Below are 23439 nucleotides of genomic sequence, written 5' to 3' on the forward strand. Positions count from 1 at the left end.
ATCTATTGAGAATTTCCAGTCATAAACCGAAAGTGCTAACAACGCCGCTCTTTTCGCTTCCAAGAATGTCTTATCACAAAAGAAGTCTACGTGAAATGGAAGACGTAAGTCGATATTACAATCCGCTACCTCGACCACCCCGTCCGCGTTCATACCCACGGCCAACACCTCGATCGCCAAGACCATTGTCACTTCGACCGCGCCCGTTACCAAACCTATACGTCCCACGTCCATCGCCGCTGGATTGAGGTCCGTTACCTAACCCACCATGACCAGAAGGGTTTCCTCTAGCCATGAATCCATTGTTTGCAACAGCATCGCCTAGTCCCTGGAAGTTCTGGGGAGTATAGCCATGACTTGACAGTTGCTGTTGCGTCAAGAAGGCGTTGTTATCACGCCCACCCCAAGTCCCAGTCTGCGGCATCAGGCTCTGGGATATCGCAGGGGGAGGCACGCCTGCGGTGATGTTCCATGTTGAGTGAGCATGCACGGGAACTCCACGACCGAATGCTTGAGAATGACCCGTACCGGCGTACGAGGCCTGGTTCCAGGCAGGCGGCTGAGTAGGCGTGACTGTTCGAAATGGTGCTGGGTGTGACGTACTCATCCATCTAGCTCCAGACTGGCTTACAAGAGCTTCTTGGTCCTGACGGGAACCACTCATGCCACGATCCTGCCCACGATGCGACGCCGAAGACTGCCCACGTTTACCCAGTGACAAGTACCCTCTGCCGCGATGAGCTCCGTGCCGTCGTGCAGCGGCAGCCTTCTCGGCCTTCTTCCGCTCCCTCTCCATCGCATGTAACTGTCGGCGCGCCTCGCCTCGCTCCTGCGCAGCAAACGGGCAGTGGATGGTGGTGTGAGACTCTACGTGAGCTCTTGAACGGCCATCACCGGCACACTTCTTGCACCGCACCGGCGTTCTGCACTCGCCAATCATGTGTCCGACACTGCCGCATCGCCAGCAGTACTTCTCAGCACCACCAATCGACCGGAAGTTGCGGCGGCTGTATGTCTCCAGCTCGTCGGCGACGAGTTGCATTGTCTTGCGGGAGTTTGTTTTCAGCTTGTCGGCGTCTGCGCGGCTCTGGTCTCGCTTCTGAAGGACTAGTTGGACAGCGGAGATCGCTGTTCGGGCGATGTCGTTGCAAGCCGTGTGGGGGTCAGAGTGTCGAAACTTCAACTCTGTGACAAGACGATCGAGACCGATCTCGTTACCCTTGCCCAGGTTGCAGGCGTCGGACAGGCCAGTGTCGCGTGAAATCCTCTGGCTGTCGATATACCTGATCACGTTGCCGGTTGCTTCTACATCGAAGCTGAGTGGCTCTCTGGCCAGATTCTCTTTGTCGTGGCCGATGGCATGTCCAAGGACGACAACAGGGCAGTTCCAGCCTGTTCGGCCGGGAATCGGCACATTGAAGCATTGCTGCAGGATTTGACGCATCTCCGGGAATGTAACGAACCGTCCTTCGCCGAAGCGGTTGCCCTCTGCTCCACGCATGTCGAGCGTGTTCCCCTTCTGGTGGGCGTGCTCCCTGATGCGGAAGAAGTAGAACCTTATGCGTTGCATCAGGAACTCTCCGTGATCGCCGAGCTTGCCAGTGTTGACAACAGCGCGCATATCTTGAAGCGAGAAGTTGGCCATGCCTACTTCTGTCATCTCGTCGCCGTTGTTGGTCCATGCCTCAGTGTCAATGGAAACTACGATGATGTATCGTGAAAGTTCCAGGGCGAGGCGCTCAGAGCTGGGAATATCAATCTGAGAGAGACCGAGGCAATGCTGCATGACTGTGGCATCGTTGTTTTCTATGCTGGTGAAAGTAGTGCGAAGAACATCGAGAGCATGGCGGAATGCTACAGAGGGTATTGTGGGTTCAGGCGTAAACGCTGCGGCTTGAGGGTTTAGGTTCCCGTTTCCCGACCCGTTATTGGATGAGCTGTTACGTGAACTCATGATGTATAGCAGTAGAGGAAAACTATTGATTGAAGAGTAGAAAGATCTTTAAGAGAACTGAACTCGAAGAGAAGATAAGAAAATATCGCAAGTGACTCCACGGTTGAGAGTCACTTTCGCGGGTGGATGAGAGGAGAGGAACGGATATACCGGAGCGAACTGATTTGGCTAGTTATATAAAGAGGGAAGGGAAAAGGCAAGTGAAATCGAGTCGACGACATTTTGGAGTGAAAGTGAGTAATTCCATGGTGAATATCGCTCTAGAAAGCAAGGACCAGGTGGGATAGAAAACAGAAGTGTCAAGTCCTGGCCTATCTCTATAACCCACCACGATCAAGATTGAAACCCGTGTTGCACAAAAGTGAGGACAGCTACTTGTGGTGAACTTCACAGAGAACGGCTTCAGCGCGCCTTTATGGGTCATGGTGGATGGAAACTGTTGGTCTCAAAGCGCAAATGGCAGAGTCACGACCGCCAAATGAAATACAGACATAGTGTCACGCTCAACTGGTCATAAGTATAATTTCCTGGGTTTGGTCAGGGAATATCTCAGACACGCGTGCATTTACCATGCGGAAGCAAGCAGAATTCTGCTAACCAAGTTTCTTTCACCGCAACTACTTATCAATGGTTCTGTCGAAAGCTCGAAAACTAAATTTTGCTGCTAATAAACTTTAGACGTTCAGTGTCTTTTTTGATGCGTTATCAAATAGGGGAGTGGTATCCCTGACATCTGACTTGGCTTCTAACTATGAGAAGAAAACGTATACTATAAGAATTTCAAAATAGTTGTTTCATATGTCTAATTTACTCTGACAATACCTTTCTCAATGAAGATACTTCATTGACAATGTGACTGACTAACATGTGCAAGAAAATACCACAAAAACCATATAAACAATCTCTCTCACGGTAAGCCTTGTCCAGACCTCAACACGTACTCATCCCAGTGATCTCTCACTGCCCCCGCTCTGCGTTCAGCCGCGACGCCTAGCGAACGCGGAATCTTTTGCAAAGGAGATGCAGCACTCGGTGCGATGAGAACGTTTCGCGCGCTGACGCTGTTTGTGTGTCGAAGATGCGCAGTGGTCACACCAGACGTTCTCGTAGCACCTCTCGCCAAAACGATTGTCCTTGTGATGGTCGCGCGACCCACAACGAATGCAGTAAAGCTCTGTACCTAAATCGACGTCCCAGCTCTGCTGATGACTGTGCTCCTCGAGCTGGTCCACAACTACCTGAAGGGGTTTTACGTCTTTGCTCTTGAGCTTATCGGGCATGACCATCTCCACGGCACAGATCTTGGTCATCACTGCATCATTCAATGCGGTATGAGGGTCCCGGTACTGGTACCCGCATTGAGCGACAAGTGTCTTCAAGCCGATAGGGTTACGGTCTGACCAGTAATCGCACTCTCGGCTCAGTTGTTGCGTGTCAATAGTTTTGACAACGGTTTCAAGCACCTTAGCGTCAAAGTTCAGTGTTGAAGAAAGTTGTTCGAGATCGTTGTGAAGGGCATGACCTACGACTACCACTGGACAAAAACCGAGCTCTGGTTGGGTGGCGTCGATAAGATAGTTGAAGACACCTTTCAGAAACTCACGAGCCTCTGATTTATTGAGAAAACGCGTGCGACCAAACCGATTCCTAAGTTGAATCAGCACAATTCTTTCAGTAATTCGGAGAAAGGGGTACTTACTTTTCTGGATCACCCGGACAGTACTTGACGTTAAGCAGATGCGCATTCTCTTCGATACGGGCATGATAGTAGTAGAACGTCTTTAATAGATCCTCCCCATGACAACCCGGCTCTTTTACAGCGTGCAGGTGACGAGAATCGGCTGTAGAGATACCAATCTCTGTAAGAATCGTGTGATCACTCTCCCAGCTCTCGGTGTCCAGAAAAACCAATACCAAGCTGTTGGCAAGGACTGGCGCTCCAGCTAGATCAGTTAGACCCAGGCAGTGCTGCATCACTTCCTTGCTAGACTTCCAAACGAGCCACTCCTTGAGTTGTTTGTACTCGGAAGATGGAGGAGTCGGCGACGACGATAAGACGCTGTCTGAGATCACACTACGAGAGTCTTCTGAATATGCCATCTTGAACGACGAATACAATCGGTATCTGGTAGGCTATTAGTACTGGTCAATGTCGGTTGTGGAGAAAGATGAGATGGATGGATGAAGTGTTTTCGTTTGACCTTGAGGTACGAAGTATATTTATGTGTTGGCTCGTTCACATGAATCGTCGTTGCCTGCTCACCCTCCGAAGTTGCTCTGGTTATGTGTTCACCATTACTGGTCAATCAGGAAGAGTTTTTACAACTCAGCCAGGGTTCACGATACAATCCAGGGTTCACGACCGAACCAAACTTCAACTAACGGCTGCCTGAGCTCTCAAACACGCGTCCGCACCAGTACGTTAAGCAGCAAGTTGTCGAGAGACGGTTGATCAGTTCTTTGTTACTGTCACTGTGTACCCTCGCCAATATCTACTGTGTGTAAAGGGGAATATCTATGGGGATGGTGAGGATGACCTACAAGATTCAATATAATATGTAAACTAAATACTGGGTATTTGCGTAGTTGATTCGATTCGGGACTCTGGTTACTGAATTTTCGCAAAAAGCGCATCTCGGCGAGATTTATATGAGGAGGAAAGCAGGCTTGACAATGTGTGACCATTGTGTCCTGCTTTTTCTAGTTGTGAAAGGGTAGGCATGAAAGTGACGATCTCACATTGTTGTGAGCAATCTATGAGTGAGATATACCACAATGAGGATCTTGCTACAACGTCTTATATATAGAAGTTGCTTCGTGAAAAGGCGCATGACGTTGATTATAGTTAAAGTGCCGTGTCAGATCTTTCGGGGCGCAAATTGTTGCCACGAAACCAGAGTTTGGAGGAGGAACTTATAGTAACGACATAAGAAAGATGAGCAGGCACCCAGTATGTTCTTTCCTGATCATATTCTGACACCGCATATACAATATTTTAGTTTGCCTTGAGACAATGGTGAGGGATGATTGCTGTAATTTAACCTTGGGACAAACGATTCAAAGATCGCTTGCTGGTAGACTCAGCTGTCTTATGCTCACCCTGTCGCTCTCTAAATCTAGTTTCAGATTCAGTATAAGACAAACTGAACAAGATACGGGTATTGTGATACAACAACGACAAGGCTTGTGCTAAAGTCATCTTGTTGCTGCGACGCAATACCTAGCAATAATGTCTTTGTTTAGTACTAGTAGAATCTTACTCTTGAAACCCGCTATCGGCATTTTCTGAACCCAAAACTGAACTCTCACATAAACCACCCACATAACCAACGGTATGTTCTATGACTGCATGTGTGCTGGCTTAGGGGCTCAGTATAATTTTGATCGATCATGAACGCAAGTCAGTTATAACAATTCAAAAGAGTATTTGGCACGTCCCGTGGCTAGTCATAGTCGCGCTTCTTGCAGCTCGTACGGTACTTTAGTACGCAAAGAGAGATGACTGATTCCGCTCGATCACAACCAGTTCAACGTCCACTGTAGAAAATCCTTCTTGTATACCGATCTGGATGGCGGCTATCGCAATGTACGTCGCTTCGGCGTCACTGCCTCGCGGTTCGACCAAGTTAGTCTTGAGATGATTCCGTCAGAGGTCGGGATCTCAGCCATTTGCTGTGATGACAGGGAAATCCGTCGAAAGGAGTTCGATGTGTACCTACCTACACGGGTGATGACGGTGACCCAGAATAAGTTATCAAACCCGGGGCTTGTCTGCGGATAATCTTCGTCGGCTTCGGGTCATCATCTTGACAGGACAGAGATGTGTCTTAGGATCAGTAGTGTCCACAAGATAGGCAACGATGAAACCTAATTCCTAAGGCTAGCGACTCAGCCTCATTCATCCACAACATTTTTTCTTGAGGATTTGTCGTCTTGTTACCCATACCTCCAAGCTTGAAGACAAGCGATATTTCTCTCCTAGCGATCTTACATCTCTCTGTTAATATAATTGCCTATCATGCAGTTTTGTTGTGACAAGCTGTATTATGGAAGAGGATGTCGGGGATCTAGCGAGGACACAATCCTGGTCATGGCGCTGATTGGACCCTTGGAGGTGGAGTGCCTCACTTCAAACGTCATCTATCGCAACAAGCGTTGGGACGTTTGCGTACTCAGCGACTGGAGCAATGCAGGTGATGTAATGCGCAGCGAAACGTTGTGTGTGGGCTCCCGTTGTGCCTGTTCGCAGGCGCATCTGTTCTAAGACGTCGACCTATTCTATTGCCACTAGTCAGTCGCCAACAGACGCCACCAGCTCATCTAGTGTCGAATAGGCGTTCAGACCGCAAGCTGAGCTCGTTATCAACTGAACAAGGCTGAGGCGCATGCGCCTGAGAGCCTGACCTCTGCAGCAATGGCTTTTACCTTCTGCCTGAGGTGTCTGCCTTGGCCTTTGCCTTGTTCCTCTGCTGGGAGTACTAAACCTTTACGATATCATTCTTGAATCTGGACGACTGAAGCCTGTCTTTCTCCCCCGGTTGATTCTACTATGGACTCATCAAGCGATTCCAGCTGGATGAACGCCTGTCACAATGGAATCTTGATAGAACAGCCATGTACACATAGGTACATAGAGATCTCGGAGACAAAGGTGCGAAAAACGGACGCAATGACATATGGATCGCTAACTATACGTACAGTCGGGGTTGAGTGTCATCCAAGAGATCAAACGCGACGAGGATATTCCAGCCTTGTGCCAAAGTGATCCGTCAACTCCAGACACTGTGTGGATGCTGCGATTGTATGTAACTCAGTTTACCGAAGAGAATTGTTCTTATTTTACTTTAGCCTGGTTACATTGACCTCACGCCCCAGTAACTGGGCTATACCTTATTCGCGGGCATCGTATAGTGCGCTACAAAAACATTGGCATATGCCCAATGTTTGTTTTTCTTTCTTACAGGTTAACAGCAACCCAATGCCATACAGTCCTATTCTTGGCGACCCTTCATGGGAAGGTGAGTTTCACATAACCGTGTAGATCGGTACCCTCGTGCCTAGCTAAAGGTCTCTAGGTATTCATCTCAGCTCTAATTCACCGCGTTGCTTTGATTTGTGGCTATCCCGTAATCCGACCACACGCACCATGTTCTCGATACTGGCCAGCAATGACCCCTTCACCTTGGACAGTATCGTTCAAGAATTACTGGCCGCGAAAAGTTTCGCCTTCCAGCCTTATCTTCTACCATTCATAGTGACGGGAAACAAACTTCAGGGTTTAGCAGGGCATTTTAACCGACTCAGTAAAGACTTCCAATCCATAAGCCATATTCTAGGCTCCGACGAATACTTCGTGCCAATGTTAGACCAGACTGAAGGGCCTAATATGACCGACATGCCACGTAAACTGACAGCTATGGCTACCGCTTTGGGAGGTATCGTGATTACACTGGAAGCTTTCCAGGACACGATAGACTTTGTTGAAGATCAGCTCGAGAAACACTCTCGACTCGGTCCAATGGATGTCGTAGCTGAGATGCGACATCGCCTTGGTGTAATTCGATTCAAACACGGGGATATGCGAAAGAGAAGCGAGGCGATGAAGGATACGGTGCAGGTACAGGTGCAAATGGTAAGTTTTTCTGCCCGTGACTTTGTAGAAGAAAATCGTGTAACTGTAGATTATAGGTGTATGCTGTCCTCCAGCAAAAGGACAACGAACTTAGCCTTCGTTACGGTGCTGATATGCGCATCATTTCTGCTGTCACGCTCATATTCCTCCCTGGCACCTTCATCGCCACGTTATTCAGTACAAGCTGGTATGATGTATTCTCTTACCTCATATTCCGGTAAACAAGTTGCTAATTCTACGACAGTAAGCCATCCCACCTACTGTGAAATAACATATTCCGCATCTCTGCATGTGCCAACATCCAAGCGCACACAGACAAATTGTTATCTATTCACACCTCCCTCCAACGTTACAAGACATATGCTGACTACGCCATCCTTCTAGTCTGGAATTTCGATCCCCAAGGCACCGGACCGCACGTCTCGAAATGGGTATGGCTGTATTTTGTCAGCACGGTAGTGTTGACAGTGGCCGTTCTCGGAGTGTGGAGAGGATTCACAGCCCTCCGACTTCTCAAGAAACGCGTCTTGAGTACCTGGAACAACAACGTCTTGTTGAAGAAGCTGAGGAGAGTGAAGGATCCGGTCGATGAAGAAACCGGCAAGAAGGGGGCTTAAAGAGATGAACAGAGAAGGGTGAGAAAGCTAGGAAGCATTCATGACTTAAGTTGTTTCCGCTGTAGTATCAGCTGGGTGGTTTGCCTCATACACATTGATTTTGATACCGCTTATTATGATAGTAAATGTTCACAAACGTTCCATCGAGTGCTAGGCGATCCTCCCAACTATCCACTCCCTCATAGTTCTCCGGCCGAAGATGATTGCCGACTCCCAGCAGTCCACTTACTAGCATACCCAAAACCAGCCCCTCAACCCATCACGCACCTTCCTACCTCCCCCGACACGCCTCCAAAAACACCAACCGCTCTGTAATCCCTCCCCACCCATCCAACGTATGCTTCCTCTCAAGTGCCATCAGCGCCCGCCCATCCCCACTCTCCACCGCCTCATCATCTTCTCTACTCCATATCCCGCGTTGATTCGGCAGCGCCCTGCCCTTGCTCCACGCATCCAAAACGCGCATCGCCAAGTTAGGACGACACCGTGTGCGCATGAGCGCCTTGGAGATGAAGTCGTCCGTGATGACATCTGTGCGCATTTCGTCGAAGAAGAGGTTCATTTCGTCGGCTGCGAGGGGCACGTCGGGATCGCCTTGTCCGGAGTCGGTGGAGGATGCGGAGGAGGGGGTTGGGGAGGGGGATGCGCGGCGGGGGCGGGGCAAGGGCGCGATGTAGGCGGGTTTATCGTCGGAGTTGAAGGAGCGGAATTCCTCTAGGGACTGGGTTGTTGAGGCTTCGGACTCGGGCTCGTGGATCGAGGATGGCGGGTCCATATGCGCTGATACTTCGGATTCGGCGCGGCTGGAGATGTCGCGTGTGGAGTTGGTGAGGCGCGGGAGAGCGCTGATGGTGATTTCTGGGGAGGGGGAGGACAGGTCGCGTGTGTAGCGTGGGCGGGGAAGAGCGGCGATGGGGATGCCCTCGGAAGGTGAGGAGAGAATGGCTTGCGTATCGAAGGCTGGGGCTTTGCGACGGGTTGCGCGCGGTGTCGGGGTGTTTGAAGGGAGGTCGGATTCGTCGTCTTCATCTGGTGGCGGAGTTATGTCGTCGATGTCTTTGAACTCGTCGACTTCTATGCTGTCGGTAGCTTGGTCTGCGTCGAATTCGAGGACTTTTTCAACCTCAAGCTTTACCTGAACAATGTCTTCTGTCGTTTGCTCTTCCGGCTGCAGTGTCGTGTCTTCGTCTTCTGAGCTAGCAATCGATGTTGCTTCGGAGGATATCTCTAACGGCTGATCCTGCGTGCCAATGGAACTGATATGTCCTGTCCTCCCCTCAGAAGCAGGCGAGAAGCGCACGTTCCTGAGCCGCTTCATGGGGCGCGATTCCTTGTCATGGTCCTCAGGCTCATCGGCATCTTCCTCGCGTATACGTTTCAGTGTCTTCTTGTATAGTTCGTCAAGATGCTTTGGCGACTCGTGATGGGCAGTTGAAGAAGACATCAGCTCAGCATGTGTCTCTGGTGCGAGCCGCTTCCCCCCTGCCTTACCCATAGCAAGATAGGGTGCTCTGTCCTTTTCCGGGAGCGAACCCCATTGTGACAGAAGTAGCTCGTGCAGCTCGGCTAGGTTTGAATGTTAGCACACACTCAACGGCAGTCCAATACTGCCGACGTACTGTGATCGAGATCAAGATTCTCATTCCATGTTGACCATTTATTCTCTCGGGCAAAGAAAGTGTATGCTGTCGTCGTACTGTCTACTTTGTGGGTCTCAAGTAGTTGTTCAAAGCGCTCGTCGTCTGAGTTCGTTAATTCGCGTGTCTTCGTTGGTATGATCTCTTCTTTCTGCGTAACATATGGTTGGTCGTGGAGGGCTTTTGAGTTCGACAGACCTCTTGATGCAGGTGTATCTTTCTCGTTCAAGGCTTTGGGTGGCTTGGGGGTCGAAACCTCTGGTGCTTCATCGTCTTGTGAGTCCTCGTCTTGTTGCTGGCTCTGACTCGCGCGCTTTTCATTATACTTCTCTCCAACCTTCTTGTTAATTTGGTCCCTCTTCGAGACTGGATCGCGTAACCACTGCGGACGAACGACTTTCTCGTAGTATTGGCGCCACTGCTCAGCAGTCTGGTTGTCCTGTGCTTCAGCCCACTTCGCCCATGCATCATCGTAAGCGTCTTGTCCTACATGGCAGTCGATGACCTCCACACTGGCATATAGCTCCTCCCAGTCTTCTGAACTGAATGTAGCCGACAGTTGCTCTGTTGAATACTCTTCTTTCATCCTGGACTTTCCCAGGCCGCTAACCTTCTTAGTACCTAAACTTTGTGGGTTTTCCGAAGTTGACGGCTTGATTTGTTTGGAGGACGATGGTACTGGAGGCGTGGTTTGGACGGCTTGATCTGACGGTGGGGATGGCGGAGCATTATCGGGTATGTTGAATGCAGATGGAGGGCGTGTCCGCAGCTGCTTGAGGTAACGATCGCGCCACGACTGCCACGGGTGTCGTGGATACTATACAATGTCAGCACAAATCCCACGAGAAGGCTCTCTCACATGTGCATACCTTTGCTTCCAGCTGCTTGTAGATCTCGTTCCCACTCGACTGACCTCCCGCTGCTTCAGCATCCCTCACCCACTTATAGAGTATCCTGTCTTCGTCTGGAGTATATGGCGCTCTCCCACCTTTTGCAGGTCTGCTGATAGATCCTGGTTCACGCGCCTCGCCCAGTCGTGGTCCTGCGCGATGGTCCTCTGGATCTTCAAGCTCGCCTTTCTCGATGGATTTGTCTACAAACGTATACGATATTGACCCTGCTGGACAATCTTTTCGCCAGTGGTCCGCGATCAGGTAATCCGCCTTTTTCTCAAGCATCACGACTTCTCCACCGTTGCTCGTTATGAGGTCTAGCAGACGCGTTCGCGAGGGCACACGCTGCGCGACCCAGAATTTCTTGCCGGCAAATAGTTGGCCATCGAGCGTGGTTCCCTCTGCGACGTCATCATACACGATCGGTGCAGCCATGGTGGTGGTGTTGTTGCGCGGTCGGGTGAGTGAAGTTGACGCGTTTGTTGGTGAGACGCGTGCTCACATGTGCTCATGCGGGGTGCGATTGGACGCGGATCTTCCCTTCACTCTAACCTTACTCACAACGCGGTATCTGGGGCCATGCAGATCGCGGCAGCCATCTGATCCCTCTTCACCATGGCCCTCGCCCGCAACCTCATCATCGGCGCAGGCACCGTATCGCTCATCACGTTTGTCGCATTTTTTGGACGACTTCCGGCGTTCAGGTAAGACATTCCATGAGGTCACCCAATTTTGCTAACGAATGTAGAAACACACCGATTGGCTTTCTCCACCGACTCCTCGTCCAGCACTTTCCCTCAGCCCTCCACCAGCTCGATGTCAAGCTCACCAATGGCCGCATTACGAGCGGCGGCTCCCGGTTGGGGAACTACCTGATGCACGACAAGCACCCCGTCGTAGTCGTCTTCTTCCTCGGCCTTGTGACTGCGTGTGCTGCAATGCTTCTGCCTTCTTTCTGGTCACTCCTTCAACTGCACCACAAGCTCTTTGCATTCATTCTAGTGCCGCAACCATACGTGTTCCTGTATCTTAGTGCAAAGAAGAACAACGAGACGTACATCACCACGCTAAACCATACACAACAAATGCGACACTATCCTTATGATAGGGTCCTGTATCACCCTGGAAAGTCATGCTCGACCTGCAGGTTTTTGAAGCCAGCGAGAAGTAAGCACTGCAGCATATGCAAAACGTGTGTGGCGAGGATGGACCATCATTGCATCTGGGTCAACAACTGTCTTGGACGCGGCAACTACAAGTGGTTCCTTGCCCTACTACTATCCACGACCGTTCTGATTGCATACGGCGCTTACCTCGCATGGTACGCGTTGACTCCCAAAGTCATCCTACACTACAGCAAATACGAACACTTCTACAGATACAAGCCAAGCGCAGGATCAGACCCAAACAGCATAGCCACATACTTCAACGCGAAATTGCACAACTTACTCCAATACTCGAGCATCTACCTCGACGCAGGCGGCATCTGTGGCTCAGGCGTCGGCCTCCTCGCGCTGCTAACATGGCCGCTTCCCCTCGGCCTGCTCGTCTACCACATCTTCCTGATCTGGGCGGGCATGTCCACCAACGAAAGCGCAAAATGGGCAGACTGGCGAGACGACATGGCAGAGGGCGTAGTCTTTCTGGGGCACCGGAGAGAAAACACAATGCAAGAACACCGTTCAGCCATGCCATCACGTGTATACTCCGCGCACTCATCATCCTCGTCTTCGCCCATGCCGACGCCGCCAGAAACACCTCCAGACGACGAAGAGCCGCCGACGACTTGGCCGCTGGAAAGCAGACACATTCTCATCCGGACGCGCGACGGGCAGGCGCCGAAGAGTCTGCCCGATCGTGTTAGCTCTGTTGTGCGGGACGATGGGTTTGAGCGTGTGTGGAGTCTGGCGGCGGTGGAGAACGTGTATGATCTCGGTTTCTGGGATAATTTGAGCGAAGCCCTACTCAATTAGATAACATGAAATGTATCTCATTTGGTTTTGATAGAACTATTTCGTGAAGTTGTCAAACCGCCCCCTGTCGTCCAACTTCTGTCCGAAACCTGGATGTTTGTACCGATGACATCATATGCTCACCTCACCCCGAGATGTCGAGAACAGGAACAAACAAGCATGGAAGCTTATACATAAATAAAGCTCAACATCCCGCGGAGCCAGACTCACAACATCTTCAAACTATCACTGCGGTTTATATCATTCGGCATTCGACATACGACAATTTCGTTCCCACCTGACCAAATCACCCAAAATGCCATCCTCCCACGCAACCTCCCACGCCCTCACAAAATCAGACCAAACCCAAACCCAAGCCCATACCCAAGACCGCACCCAAGAATACGAGCAAGAGCACCACAAATCCGCCCAAGCATCCGTAATCCACCCGTTCCCTTCTTTCCCCCCTTCCCCCGTCCGCCCAGCCCCCCAGCCCACTCCAGCAATATACTAACACGCCCCCAAGGCGGGACTCAACCTCAACCTCTTCACCGCGCTCTCGGGCGCCCTATCCTCTTCCTCGAAAAAGACGACGCACAAAAACGTTGATGGAAGTGAGACGTCTGTCGAGGAGGGGAACGGGAGAGGTATGTTGCTTATTCCCATTGATTCATTCATTCCAGTAGTAGGTGCGGTAGTAGGTGCTGATACATTTGCACAAATAGCAGCAGTACAAGGCGGTGCGCAGGGGCATGGGGATGCGTTTGCAGGCGCGCATGCGGAGGAGGGGGGGAGGGTGAGGGGGGGTGTTAGGGAGGGGAGTGTTAGGGAGAGTGAGAGGAAAGTGGAACGGGTTGATCATTTGGGTATTGAGGGGTAGGTTGGTAGATGGATGGAATTATGAATTACATAACAAGACGAGACGTGATATGGAAAGATAGGGGGAAAGGGGAATACTAAGCGTGCGTCCGTCGTGCTGTGTCATATCGTGAACACATATCATGCCGAATCCAACCCAACCAAAACGCCAAAAACACTCCAACACCGTAAAAGGACACAAGACGCCAAACACCACCCAAAACAACAGTCCAATAAGAAGAAGAAAAAGGATATCAAAGTCCACCCCCCACCCGTCCCAACCCGCCAACCCCCCTCTTCGCAGCAGCAATATGCCACGGCACAGTCCCATGCCTCGTCCCCCTCATCCCCCTCAGCCGAGCCAACAACCCCAACCCCCTAAACTGGCTCAACACCTCCTTAAGCAGACTCTCAGCCGTAGTGCGCGTCTGCACGGTCGGCGTCCACATGAGCCAATTATTAATACGCTCGGGGGCCGCATTGATCGTGCCATCTGCACCAACAGGCAGATTGCGCGTCGAGTTTACGGAGCCGATCCAGAGGATGTTTACGCCTACGACGATGGGGCCCGGGGTGGTGTGGAGTGGGGACGAGGCCGTGGCGTGGGTTTCGCCGCGTTTGATGAGCAGGCCGGAGATGAGGGCGGGGCTGAATTGGGTGGTGGAGTGGGAGTTGTGTAGGCGGTGCGCGAGGATGATGCCCCATGATTCGTCTGTGGTGTCGATGAGGCGGGCTTCGGGGTCGGTGGAGGGGTCGGTGGCGGTGTCTGCGGAGGGGGTGGCGACGGGGGTGAAGCCTTGGGATGGGTCGGGGGAGATGCTGGCTTGTGGGGTGGAGCCGGGTGTGTTTGCGGATGGTTGGGCGGTGGTTGACGAGGGCATGGTGGGGGTTAGTTTGATGGGGGAGTCGGTGTCGACGGTGAGGAGCGTTAGGAAGAGGTTGACTTGGGTTGGGCAGGAGATGATCTGGATCCATGCTTCTAGCTCGTCTCGTTCCATGACGCCGCATTTGGCGATGCAGCAACGCCAACTTACTCTTCGGCATCGCAGGATCTCGATCGTCGTTTGCCATATTTCTTTGGCGATCTCGGAAAACACACGTGTGCCAAGATGGTATGTGACGACGGCTTGGGATTTGCCGCAATTGTCGGTCCAGGCCGCGGTGATCCAGGTGCCGTCGAGACTGACGGCATAGCCGACATGCATGTACGAGTTCTCGCGGAGCAGATCGTGGGGTGGCTCGGAGATCAGCTTGAATGGCACCTGGCGGGGTATCGTTTCTTCCAGCTGGAATGCGGGCGCCTTGTGGATGTTGAGAGGTGTCTTGTCCCCATTCGGGACGCTCGGCGGGCATCGATCGTAAACTTCTCGAGCAAGGTTGACGTATGTGCTTGCATCCAGAATGACGGGAGCATCGAAAGAAGCTATACACTTCATTGGTATGACCTGAAGCACGAGATCTGGCTTTTGAGGCTGGTCTGGACGGCCTGGTGGACCCTGACCATATGTCTGGAAGAGAGTCCAAAACGCCGAACACAAATCCCAAAGCGCTGAAGGATTGCCAAACGGATCGACCATGTAGATAACAAAGGCATCAATTTTGGAGTCTTGCTGCGCTCGGATGTGCGCATAGTTCATAGCGAGGAGTTTGCCAAGCTGAACACAAGTCTCCCTCAACGCTTTGAACGCATCTCGTGATGTGGTAGCTGTAGGAATTCTGCAAGGCACCAAACCCCCATCGTACTCGGCTATAGTCACAACCCGTGAATGACTACCAAGCTTACAGCTGTCATATGCGAGCTGAACGTTCAAGAGAAAGTTTTCCAGGCAAGGTCTCAAAGAGTCACTGTGGGGATACACGCAGAAGGCGATTACGTTCTTTGGCTCATTCACGGGGGCCAAGCCAAGAGGCTCCCAGAAAGCAATAGCCGGAGGAAGCAATTCCCAGTGCATCTCTGCACGTCGGACTCGGATGAAAGGCGGGTGAATTTGGAACATTTGGTTCCCCGATACGGTCACTCCTTCGTTCGAGTTACGTGGTGGGAGTCTCTGCTGGGCTTTCGCTTGGGCCGGATAACCCGGAAGTATCTCGTGAATGGTTGCCAGCGTTAGAACGGAACACTCGGTGGCTTTTGGAAAGATTTTGTTGATGGCGTCGTGCCAGCGCGTCTCGGATGATGGGCGGGGATTGGATATTGGCGCCCAAGTCGAATCTTCTTCGAGAACGTCCAGAGTCGCGGAAATGATCTGATCTGTGACTATCTGGGTTATTGCGATGTTGTCCTTTCCACTCAGAGGCTTCTCGTCTGTTGTGTCCATAGTGACATCCGGTTGCGAGGTAGGCGTACCCGGCCACTGCGCTATTAGAGGGGCAAATGATGGCATGTTGTAACGTGCGCCGGTCAACAATCTTTCGACGGGAGATGGCAAGTTTACCAATGACCAGTCCGAAGAGCTTGGCTCGAAGCAAGCAAGGGACGCCTCATCGAGCTGCAGGTTGTAATAGTTAGGAAAATCACCGCCCAGTGATTCCGCGAAAGACATGGTCGACAAGGGCGTGGCATTGCCGTCTGTAGGTAGTTTTCTTTTTGCGGTCATAACGAGACTACCCAAAATAGACAGAGGTTCTGCTGGTAGCTCTTCGTCAATATCATCCTCAGACACCTCCGAGGTATCACTCGAAGAGTCCGAATCGTCGTAAGCCGTAGGAACCACGGGCATCTCTTCAGGTAATCTGTTCGCCGACACAACACCAATAGCATATCGTAACGTCGTTAGCATAGGGAGATCTCGCAAACTCTTCGCCCGAGAAAGGCGTCTCTCAACCTGAAGGTCATCGTCAACATTATTTTCTCGATGTGCAGTAAAACGCCCGTCTTGGTACTTTGCGTCAGATAGGCTCATTTTGCGACTGAAGTTGAGGGGATCGAATGCGCCATCACGGTGGCGGTTCGTGGCCTGCTCCTGGAGAGTTGGCGCTACCCTCTTGCCGGGCGGAGACGGCAACAATGCCTTTGCAATGGCAGTAGGGCTCAATGGAGGCGTAGGTTCTTTGAAAACAGGGGTTTTGCTGCCATTTGGGGATTGCATTTGCTGAGGAAGAGCAACCTCCAGGGGCCTCTTCACTGGAGAAGATGGAACGGCGAAGGTGTGTTCGAGCTTGGCATCGTGCACTTGTTCATGGGCGGAATTGGAGGCCTCATCAAGAGCATTTTCAAGTGCGGCCAGGGGGTCAGACATATCCTCTTTGACCCGAGGGTCCAAAACTACATGCGCCGCTGCATGTTGCTCAGACGTGTCATTCGCCGCCATTTTACTGTCTTCCAGCATCGGCGCGTCTAGCATGTCGACATCCTCGCCATCGGGTTCGTCAAAAAAGTCGAAATCCTCATCGTTCACCCCGTGGCCAACATATCCGTCCTCGTCCATATCTCCGAACAGGTCATCGTCGCCAGCAGATATGTTGAGGTTGTCTGCGGTTGTAGGAAGGGTGGGGGAGGTTAGTGGGTGTTGTGGCGCGTCGACATGGAAATCCTCTTGTGGCGCCAGGAGACTGATGGCAGGATTGGTTCCACCAGGGACTAGAATTACATTAGAAGCTGCACCCGAAACGCTGGGTGTATTGTGGGTGGAAGGTCCAGCGCCAGGAAGGATGCCGTCAGGAGGCGTTGGGTATACCCCGCTGACTGCCTGGAGGTCGCCGTAGGTGCCAGAGCGAGTATTTAGCGGAGATGATGGGTATAAGCCAGGACACTCGTCTTTGCGACGGTTTGCATCTTCTTCCGCCTTCTTGGATTTGCGTCGGGCCTCCAAAATCTTATCACGTTCGGGCCTGCCCAGAAACCATTCCTGCGCTACGTCTAGAGGATCCTTGAAGCCTACTGAATCAGTCGTCTCGAACCACTGCAGCGTACGATTGGAACATTCTAATGCTGGATACGTGTTTGAATCTACATTTGCAGGTCCAGATAGCTCCGTATCATAGTAGTAACAAAGCGCTCGCGGCCAGAGCATTTCTCGGTCGAAAAGTGGCGAGGCCACGCTTGATACCGCAGACTGAGCTATGCGCATTCTGACCCAGGAGCTTTTCTTCTGAAGATCAGGGAGAAGGTACCCTTTCCAGGCTAGCCAGCGCTTGACACATGATTTCCATTTTTCGATGCTTTGTTCCGTAGCCCCAAGCCTAGCTCGCTTCTTCTTCGGGCGCTGACCAGTATCCTCGGTTACGGTATCTAGGGGATCGTCGAAACTCGTAACGTGGGCGAGCAAGCCACTTGGAGCCACACGGACGCACTTGCCGATGAGTCGAGTGTAGTCGGCGTCGGAAGATATGTCGTCCAAACATCGGATTTCGCGGTTCTGTTCGGTGAAGGTCGAGATGACTAGCGTGCCTGAGCTACCCCAGTATACGCTTATGCTGGTGAGCCAATGCACGTCTGCAGGACTATCGACGTCGATGTGACTGGGATCAGCCTGGGTTGCAGGCTTTGCCACGAATGTACGGTAGTTCAGAGCGACGACGCTGCAGTCTCTGACCAGGTTGAAGGAGAGCAAGGCGATGATGGACGATGTGAACAACTCGTAGACGGTAAAGCAATCAGGCGGCTGTTGCTGGTCGGCAGCATTAGCTTGGTTGTTGGCGTTGGTGTTCCGCGCACCTCCACCTTGTGCGCCCTTGTGCTGTCCTGGGGCCGCGGAAGAGAGGGAGGTGGATGCAGCGCGTATGGGTATGGGCGAGCGAGCCAAGTCGGAGGCTCTCAAGGACCCCGCGTGTTTGCCTGTGGTGTGTCAGCGGTGTTTGTCACGGGGGGAGGGGGGAAGGCGCACGCTGCAGGTGGTAGCCTTGGACGTCTGGCGGGTCTGGCACGTCTGGCGGGCTCTGGGTCGGTTTGTCGGGCGTGGCCGCGGCGGAGCGGAATAGCCATAGCCAGGGCCGGGTGGCATCCTGTGCGACCAGATGCTGGGCTTGGCGCAGTTCGGCCTCGACGGCGGCCGTGTCGTCTGGCGGGGTGGTGCCGTTGCGCGGTCGCAGTGTGCGCGTGACGGAGAAGGCCTGGTATGCGACAGCTTCAAAGTCTCCCTAGACGCCCGTTAGCCGTGTCGCGTCGCCATAGCCAGAGACATGGCACACGTACTATGGCGTGCGCATTCGTGGTGCACGTCTTGAGAAATTCCATTAGAGAGACCGCCGCCCTCTACGGTACACTCCAGTGGTATTCGCGTCGTATGTTCACTCCCGAGATGGCGCTGTAAATCATCAACTCCGCTGTCCCGGCCGCGACGCGAACAACGCGACTATAACCGCACGGGGGAGGCAGGCGGCGTGGGGAGCGAGGCGGTTACGCTGAGCACTGCATGTGTACGCGTCGCCGACTGTGGATGCCCGTGCAGGCCGTGGTGGGTTGCGGGCGACGACGTCTTGCGGTGCCAAAGCAACTGCCTACCCGACGACGAGGGAAGAGGCATGGAGCATGCACGCGGTAGGGCACTCTCGACGGCTGGAACGGGGCGCTGGAGCATGCACAGAGACCCGCTGTCGTCTCAAGTGGGTGCAGACGGTGGACGGAGGACGGTGGACGGTGTCGAGTGCGGCCGGCTGAACGACAGGCATGCGCAGCCGCGCCAACTCTCGGTCAAGTGCCAGCGGACCGTGCCCGTCAGCCCTACGGCACTTTTTCTGAGCGGCTCCACGGCCTTTTGCACCTCTCTGCTGCAACATTGGTCCACGCCACCATGAAGATCTCCAACTCTGCCGTCCCCGTCTACACAATCAGTGGGAGTGAGGCACGTCCTCTGCCGGAATGGCTCATACGGCGAAGAAAAAGGCAGGCACAGAATGAACAAATCCTGCGCAAAGAGTGCAAGCTAACAATTCTGTAGAAGTCTGAAAAACGACCCCGAGTTCGCCAACCGCGTCGAGCTGCTGCAGGACTTTGGCTTTGAAGAGGCCAGCCAGTGCGTGCGCGTCAGCGAGGATGGCGACTGGGTCATGTCCACGGGCACATACAAGGTGCGACGCTTTGCGACAATCGCCAGAGACGGCCACACTGACGACTGCATAGCCCCAGATCCACACCCACTACCTCCCCCACCTCTCGCTATCCTTTGCGCGTCACACGAGCACCCTCAACGAGACCTTCCGCCTGCTGTCCACCGACTACACCAAGAGCATGCACCTCCAGTCCGACCGAGTTATCGAATTCCACACAGGCGGAGGCCTGCACTACTCCACCCGCATACCGCGATATGGCAGAGATCTCATCTATGACAAGCAGTCCGCCGAGTGTCTCGTGCCAGCAGTGGGCGTCAACGCTGAAGGGCTCGGCGAGTGCTACCGGTTGAACTTGGAGGTGGGGCGTTTCATGAGAAGTTACGAGATCGATGTGGGCGGGGATGACCTCGTCACGGCTGGAAGCGGCTCACTGCAAGGCGGGATCGATGCTGGTGCTGTCAACACTGGTGCCATTGCAGAGGATAGTCACAACCTGCTCGCGTTCGGTACTTCACTGGGCACAGTTGAGTTTTGGGACTCTCGATCAAGAAACAGGGTCGGTATATTGTCAGGAGCACAGAATGCCTTCGAGGGGCGGTCAGAAATCACTGCCCTCACCTTTCCGCGATCTGGACTGGAGCTTGCTGTGGGAGACTCCAACGGACTCATTCATTTGTACGACTTGCGATCGTCGACACCTTTGCTGAAAAAGGACCAAGGATACGGCTTCCCCATCAAGAACATCATCTACCTCGATTCCAGCACCTCATCCCGCAACCAAACAGCCGAACCGAAGATCCTCACAGCAGACAAGCGCATCATCAAGATATGGGATCCTCGCAACGGCACTCCATGGACGTCGGTGGAGCCAGCCGTCGATCTCAACCACGTGGAATGGGTCAAGGATAGCGGCATGCTACTCACCGCAAACGAGGGGAAGCAGCAACACTCTTTCTTCATCCCACAGCTAGGGCCTGCGCCGAAATGGTGCGCATTCCTGGACAACATTGTCGAAGAAATGGCCGAGGACCCCAACGATCCACACTCTTTCGGCCAAGGCGCGGCAGGAGAAGTCTACGACAACTTCAAGTTCCTGACTCTCGTGCAACTGCGCCAACTCAATCTGGACCATCTAGTTGGGACAACAAGTCTGCTCAGGCCATACATGCATGGTTACTTTGTTGCGCAGAAGCTGTACGAGGAAGCCAGGCTCATCTCAAACCCCGACATGTGGCAAGAGCAGCGGGCGAAGAGCATTGCAGAGAAAATCAACAAAGAGCGCGAAAGCAGGATCCGTGGCAACAAGAAGGTGGCAGTCAAGGTCAACAGGAAGCTTGCCGAGAAGATGCTCGAGCGGGAAGAAGAAAAGGAGCGGCGAAGAGCCAAGAGGGTGCTCAAAAAGGGCGGCGACGACGACATGCTGGACGTCGACAAAGCGCCAGCCGTTGGCGAAGCCGTCGAAGAAACCAAACCATCCGGAGGTCTCCTTGGCGATGCGCGTTTCGCCCGCCTATTCGAGGACGAAGACTTCGCCGTCGACGAGCGCTCTCACGAATTCCAAGCCATCAACCCCAGCACCAAGATCCCCAAGGGCCTCACGGCCGCCGAGCAAGAAGATTTGGATTCGCACAAGGGCTCGTCATCGGACGAAGACTCCGACGACTCCGAAGCCGAACAGGCCCGTCCTGTCCGCAAACAGCCCACCGAAGACAAAAACCGCGTTTCATCCTCGTCGTACAAGAAGGCCGGCCATCGAGACCCGCGTGCCACACAGATGCTCGTCTCTTCCTCCACGACCAAAAGGACGGGACCTACTCGCGACAAGACGTTTGCAGCGCGCGTGTCGAAACTTAAGGATCGCACGCCGATGGCAAGCGCGAGTACGACGACGGTGGTGGGCGAGCGTGAAATCACGTTTGCGCCCGAGAGGAAGCAGAAGAAAGTTCCTGAGGCGGGGCAGAGACATGATCGGAGAAAGGAGAAGGAGAGGAGGAGTGCTAGTAACAATGTTTTTAGGGGGATGTAGGAGATGGCGACGAAGGAGATGATGAATAAGAAGAAAATGTAGTGTTAGTTAGACCTTGCAGAGAAATAACGGCGACGAATGATACCCTTTTGCAAGTACACACCTACCTACCTAACTGTTGCTTTGATGTATCTATCTACCCATCTATCTATCTATTAGACACTAGATTGCCCTCGTTCAGCACATTGTCGAGGATTCTACATCCCTAAACGCGACCTCTGCCCACAGACACCCCCGCAGTGCGGTGCCCGGGCGTCGCAATAAAACCCCACATATAACCACCTTTCCCTACCCTACCCTACCCAAACAGACCAACGCGGAAGTCCTTTCCGCATTCGGCCACGCGCAACACTACAAACACACCTCACCTGATTGGTTAGCTACTAAACTGCCTGTCTGTCAAGTTCGACCGACCGACGCTTGTTATCTTGTGCGCCGGAAGCCCGTTCATTTGTTGCCGACGGGCTTTTTGACATCGATCCACATCCACCGCCTTTCCTTGACTTGCACTTTTACCTTGACTTCCGCTTGTACCTGGACACGTAGCTGCTACGAACACACGCCCACGCTTAACGATTCCGTCCAACGACTCCGTCCAACGACTCCGTCTACCGCCTCCGTCTACCACCGATTACGCACCCACGATCAATCCACCACAATGGCCGACAAGGAATACACATACTCGGACGTGTCGGAGCACAACACGAAGAACGACTTGTTTGTCGTTGTGCACGATAAAGTGTATGATTGCTCGAGCTTTGTGGATGAGCATCCGTAGGTTGGCTTTCTTATTGTCATGTTTATCCTCAATTATACACTCAAACCCAGGCCATCCCTCCAAATCAGCACAGCATGCCAGCCCACCCCACCCCTCCCCATGCGATGCGCAACCACACCCCACCCACAGTGATTAGTAGTTAGCTGACGCTCTGGCAGCGGCGGCGAAGAAGTCATGCTCGACGTCGGCGGCCAAGACTCAACAGAAGCCTTCGAAGACGTCGGCCACTCAGACGAAGCGCGGGAGATTCTCGACGGCCTGCTGGTTGGGACTTTGAAGCGCCAGGTACGATCCCCCTCCTTCCTCCCTCCCTTCCCTTCCCTCCCCTTCACCGCCAGCCGCTATCCCGGCCCGCTCGGATCTCGGGCGTATCTCGGACGAATCCCCTCCTCCCCTCCTCCCCTCCATCCTCTGGCAATTGTTTATATTGTGGAGATAGGTGTAGGCTAATATACGTGTGAATACAGGACGGCGACCCAAAGCCCAAGAGCTACGCCGCCCCAGGCTCAACTACCACCGCGACCGACGGCGCGACGACGGGCGTGGGTCTGTATGCTGTTATCCTTGTTGGTGGCGCGCTGGCGTTTGGTGCGTTCAAGTACTTGCAGGCGAAGTCTGCTGAGTCGCCTGCTATTTAGATGGTGCGGTGGGGGGTGGATTGTGGGGACGGCGGACGGATGGGCGTAGATCATTCTGTCGGGGATACTGGGCGGGGTGATTGGGCGTATATATGGATGGAGGGATAGAGGGATGGTTATGCGTGTAGATGTGTGAGTGCGAAATACTCAAGTCGATGTGCAAACGGTATATGTTCCCATTTCACCAGGCGTAGGGCTTCTGTGCCGTACCCCCCATGTCAGACCGGTTTTCCCATCCATCCATGAATGATTGCACGGCTCTTCCCAAATAGACACTCTTGGTCTTGGCATGTGCATGTGCAATGGCATGTGTGCTGAGATTGGGATTCCTACACGTATGTATGTGGGTGGACATTTGCGTAGGGTGAGGAAGACGTGTGAAGAAAAGTACATGTTTCGCTCGCTATTTGATATCCGCTATCTATGCCATGCTGAATAAATCCACGCCAAACCATGCTATGCC

The 23439-nt window shown here is 52.9% G+C and overlaps 10 protein-coding genes across 10 annotated transcripts in view; 5 read left to right on the forward strand and 5 right to left on the reverse strand.

Annotated features, from left to right (window-relative positions):
- Positions 1–748: 748 nt before the first annotated feature.
- On the reverse strand, positions 749–1954 carry P153DRAFT_303227 (uncharacterized protein; the record flags this gene model as incomplete). Its single annotated transcript, XM_033664499.1, has 1 exon — positions 749–1954. A coding segment is annotated over one exon (1206 nt), but the record flags the coding sequence as incomplete, so codon positions are not given.
- A 1193-nt stretch (positions 1955–3147) lies between these two features.
- P153DRAFT_254745 (uncharacterized protein) lies at positions 3148–3889 on the reverse strand (the record flags this gene model as incomplete). Its single annotated transcript, XM_033662762.1, has 2 exons — positions 3148–3601; positions 3654–3889. Coding segments are annotated over 2 exons (690 nt in total), but the record flags the coding sequence as incomplete, so codon positions are not given.
- A 2251-nt stretch (positions 3890–6140) lies between these two features.
- Positions 6141–8423, forward strand: P153DRAFT_371243 (uncharacterized protein). The gene is made up of 6 exons (XM_033669222.1): positions 6141–6605; positions 6655–6755; positions 6803–6972; positions 7030–7586; positions 7643–7772; positions 7971–8423. The coding sequence occupies exons 1-6, from the start codon at positions 6504–6506 to the stop codon at positions 8201–8203; spliced, it is 1293 nt and encodes a 430-aa protein (XP_033518318.1). The 5' UTR covers positions 6141–6503; the 3' UTR covers positions 8204–8423.
- P153DRAFT_371245 (uncharacterized protein) lies at positions 8279–11183 on the reverse strand. Its single transcript, XM_033669223.1, has 3 exons — positions 10710–11183; positions 9823–10657; positions 8279–9769 (listed from the first exon to the last, which is right to left on the reverse strand). The coding sequence occupies exons 1-3, from the start codon at positions 11166–11168 to the stop codon at positions 8475–8477; spliced, it is 2589 nt and encodes an 862-aa protein (XP_033518319.1). The 5' UTR covers positions 11169–11183; the 3' UTR covers positions 8279–8474.
- Positions 11184–11289: 106 nt separating this feature from the next.
- P153DRAFT_327653 (zf-DHHC-domain-containing protein) lies at positions 11290–12743 on the forward strand. The gene is made up of 2 exons (XM_033665335.1): positions 11290–11437; positions 11482–12743. Exons 1-2 carry the CDS (start codon positions 11349–11351, stop codon positions 12704–12706), a joined length of 1314 nt encoding a protein of 437 aa, XP_033518320.1. The 5' UTR covers positions 11290–11348; the 3' UTR covers positions 12707–12743.
- Positions 12744–12985: 242 nt separating this feature from the next.
- P153DRAFT_401483 (uncharacterized protein) lies at positions 12986–13565 on the forward strand (the record flags this gene model as incomplete). The annotated part of the gene is made up of 3 exons (XM_033671909.1): positions 12986–13160; positions 13212–13332; positions 13411–13565. The coding sequence occupies exons 1-3, from the start codon at positions 13002–13004 to the stop codon at positions 13563–13565; spliced, it is 435 nt and encodes a 144-aa protein (XP_033518321.1). The 5' UTR covers positions 12986–13001.
- A 232-nt stretch (positions 13566–13797) lies between these two features.
- P153DRAFT_351481 (uncharacterized protein) lies at positions 13798–19100 on the reverse strand (the record flags this gene model as incomplete). The annotated part of the gene is made up of 3 exons (XM_033666345.1): positions 18678–19100; positions 18370–18622; positions 13798–18320 (listed from the first exon to the last, which is right to left on the reverse strand). The coding sequence occupies exons 1-3, from the start codon at positions 18717–18719 to the stop codon at positions 13798–13800; spliced, it is 4818 nt and encodes a 1605-aa protein (XP_033518322.1). The 5' UTR covers positions 18720–19100.
- A 174-nt stretch (positions 19101–19274) lies between these two features.
- On the forward strand, positions 19275–21647 carry P153DRAFT_327659 (uncharacterized protein; the record flags this gene model as incomplete). The annotated part of the gene is made up of 3 exons (XM_033665336.1): positions 19275–19367; positions 19423–19552; positions 19605–21647. Coding segments are annotated over 3 exons (2179 nt in total), but the record flags the coding sequence as incomplete, so codon positions are not given.
- A 355-nt stretch (positions 21648–22002) lies between these two features.
- P153DRAFT_371249 (cytochrome b5) lies at positions 22003–23364 on the forward strand. The gene is made up of 3 exons (XM_033669224.1): positions 22003–22334; positions 22497–22623; positions 22806–23364. Exons 1-3 carry the CDS (start codon positions 22219–22221, stop codon positions 22974–22976), a joined length of 414 nt encoding a protein of 137 aa, XP_033518324.1. The 5' UTR covers positions 22003–22218; the 3' UTR covers positions 22977–23364.
- A 15-nt stretch (positions 23365–23379) lies between these two features.
- P153DRAFT_401487 (flavo protein) overlaps positions 23380–23439 on the reverse strand; it is a gene marked incomplete at its 3' end in the record, with an annotated part of 2322 nt that continues 2262 nt past the window's right edge. The window contains exon 2 of the mRNA XM_033671910.1: positions 23380–23397. Coding sequence (XP_033518325.1) covers positions 23380–23397 — 18 coding nt within the window. The remainder of the gene's footprint in view (positions 23398–23439) is intronic.

This window comes from Dothidotthia symphoricarpi (assembly GCF_010015815.1).
Source record: "Dothidotthia symphoricarpi CBS 119687 unplaced genomic scaffold P153scaffold_25, whole genome shotgun sequence".
NCBI classification, from domain to species: Eukaryota; Fungi; Ascomycota; class Dothideomycetes; order Pleosporales; family Dothidotthiaceae; genus Dothidotthia; species Dothidotthia symphoricarpi.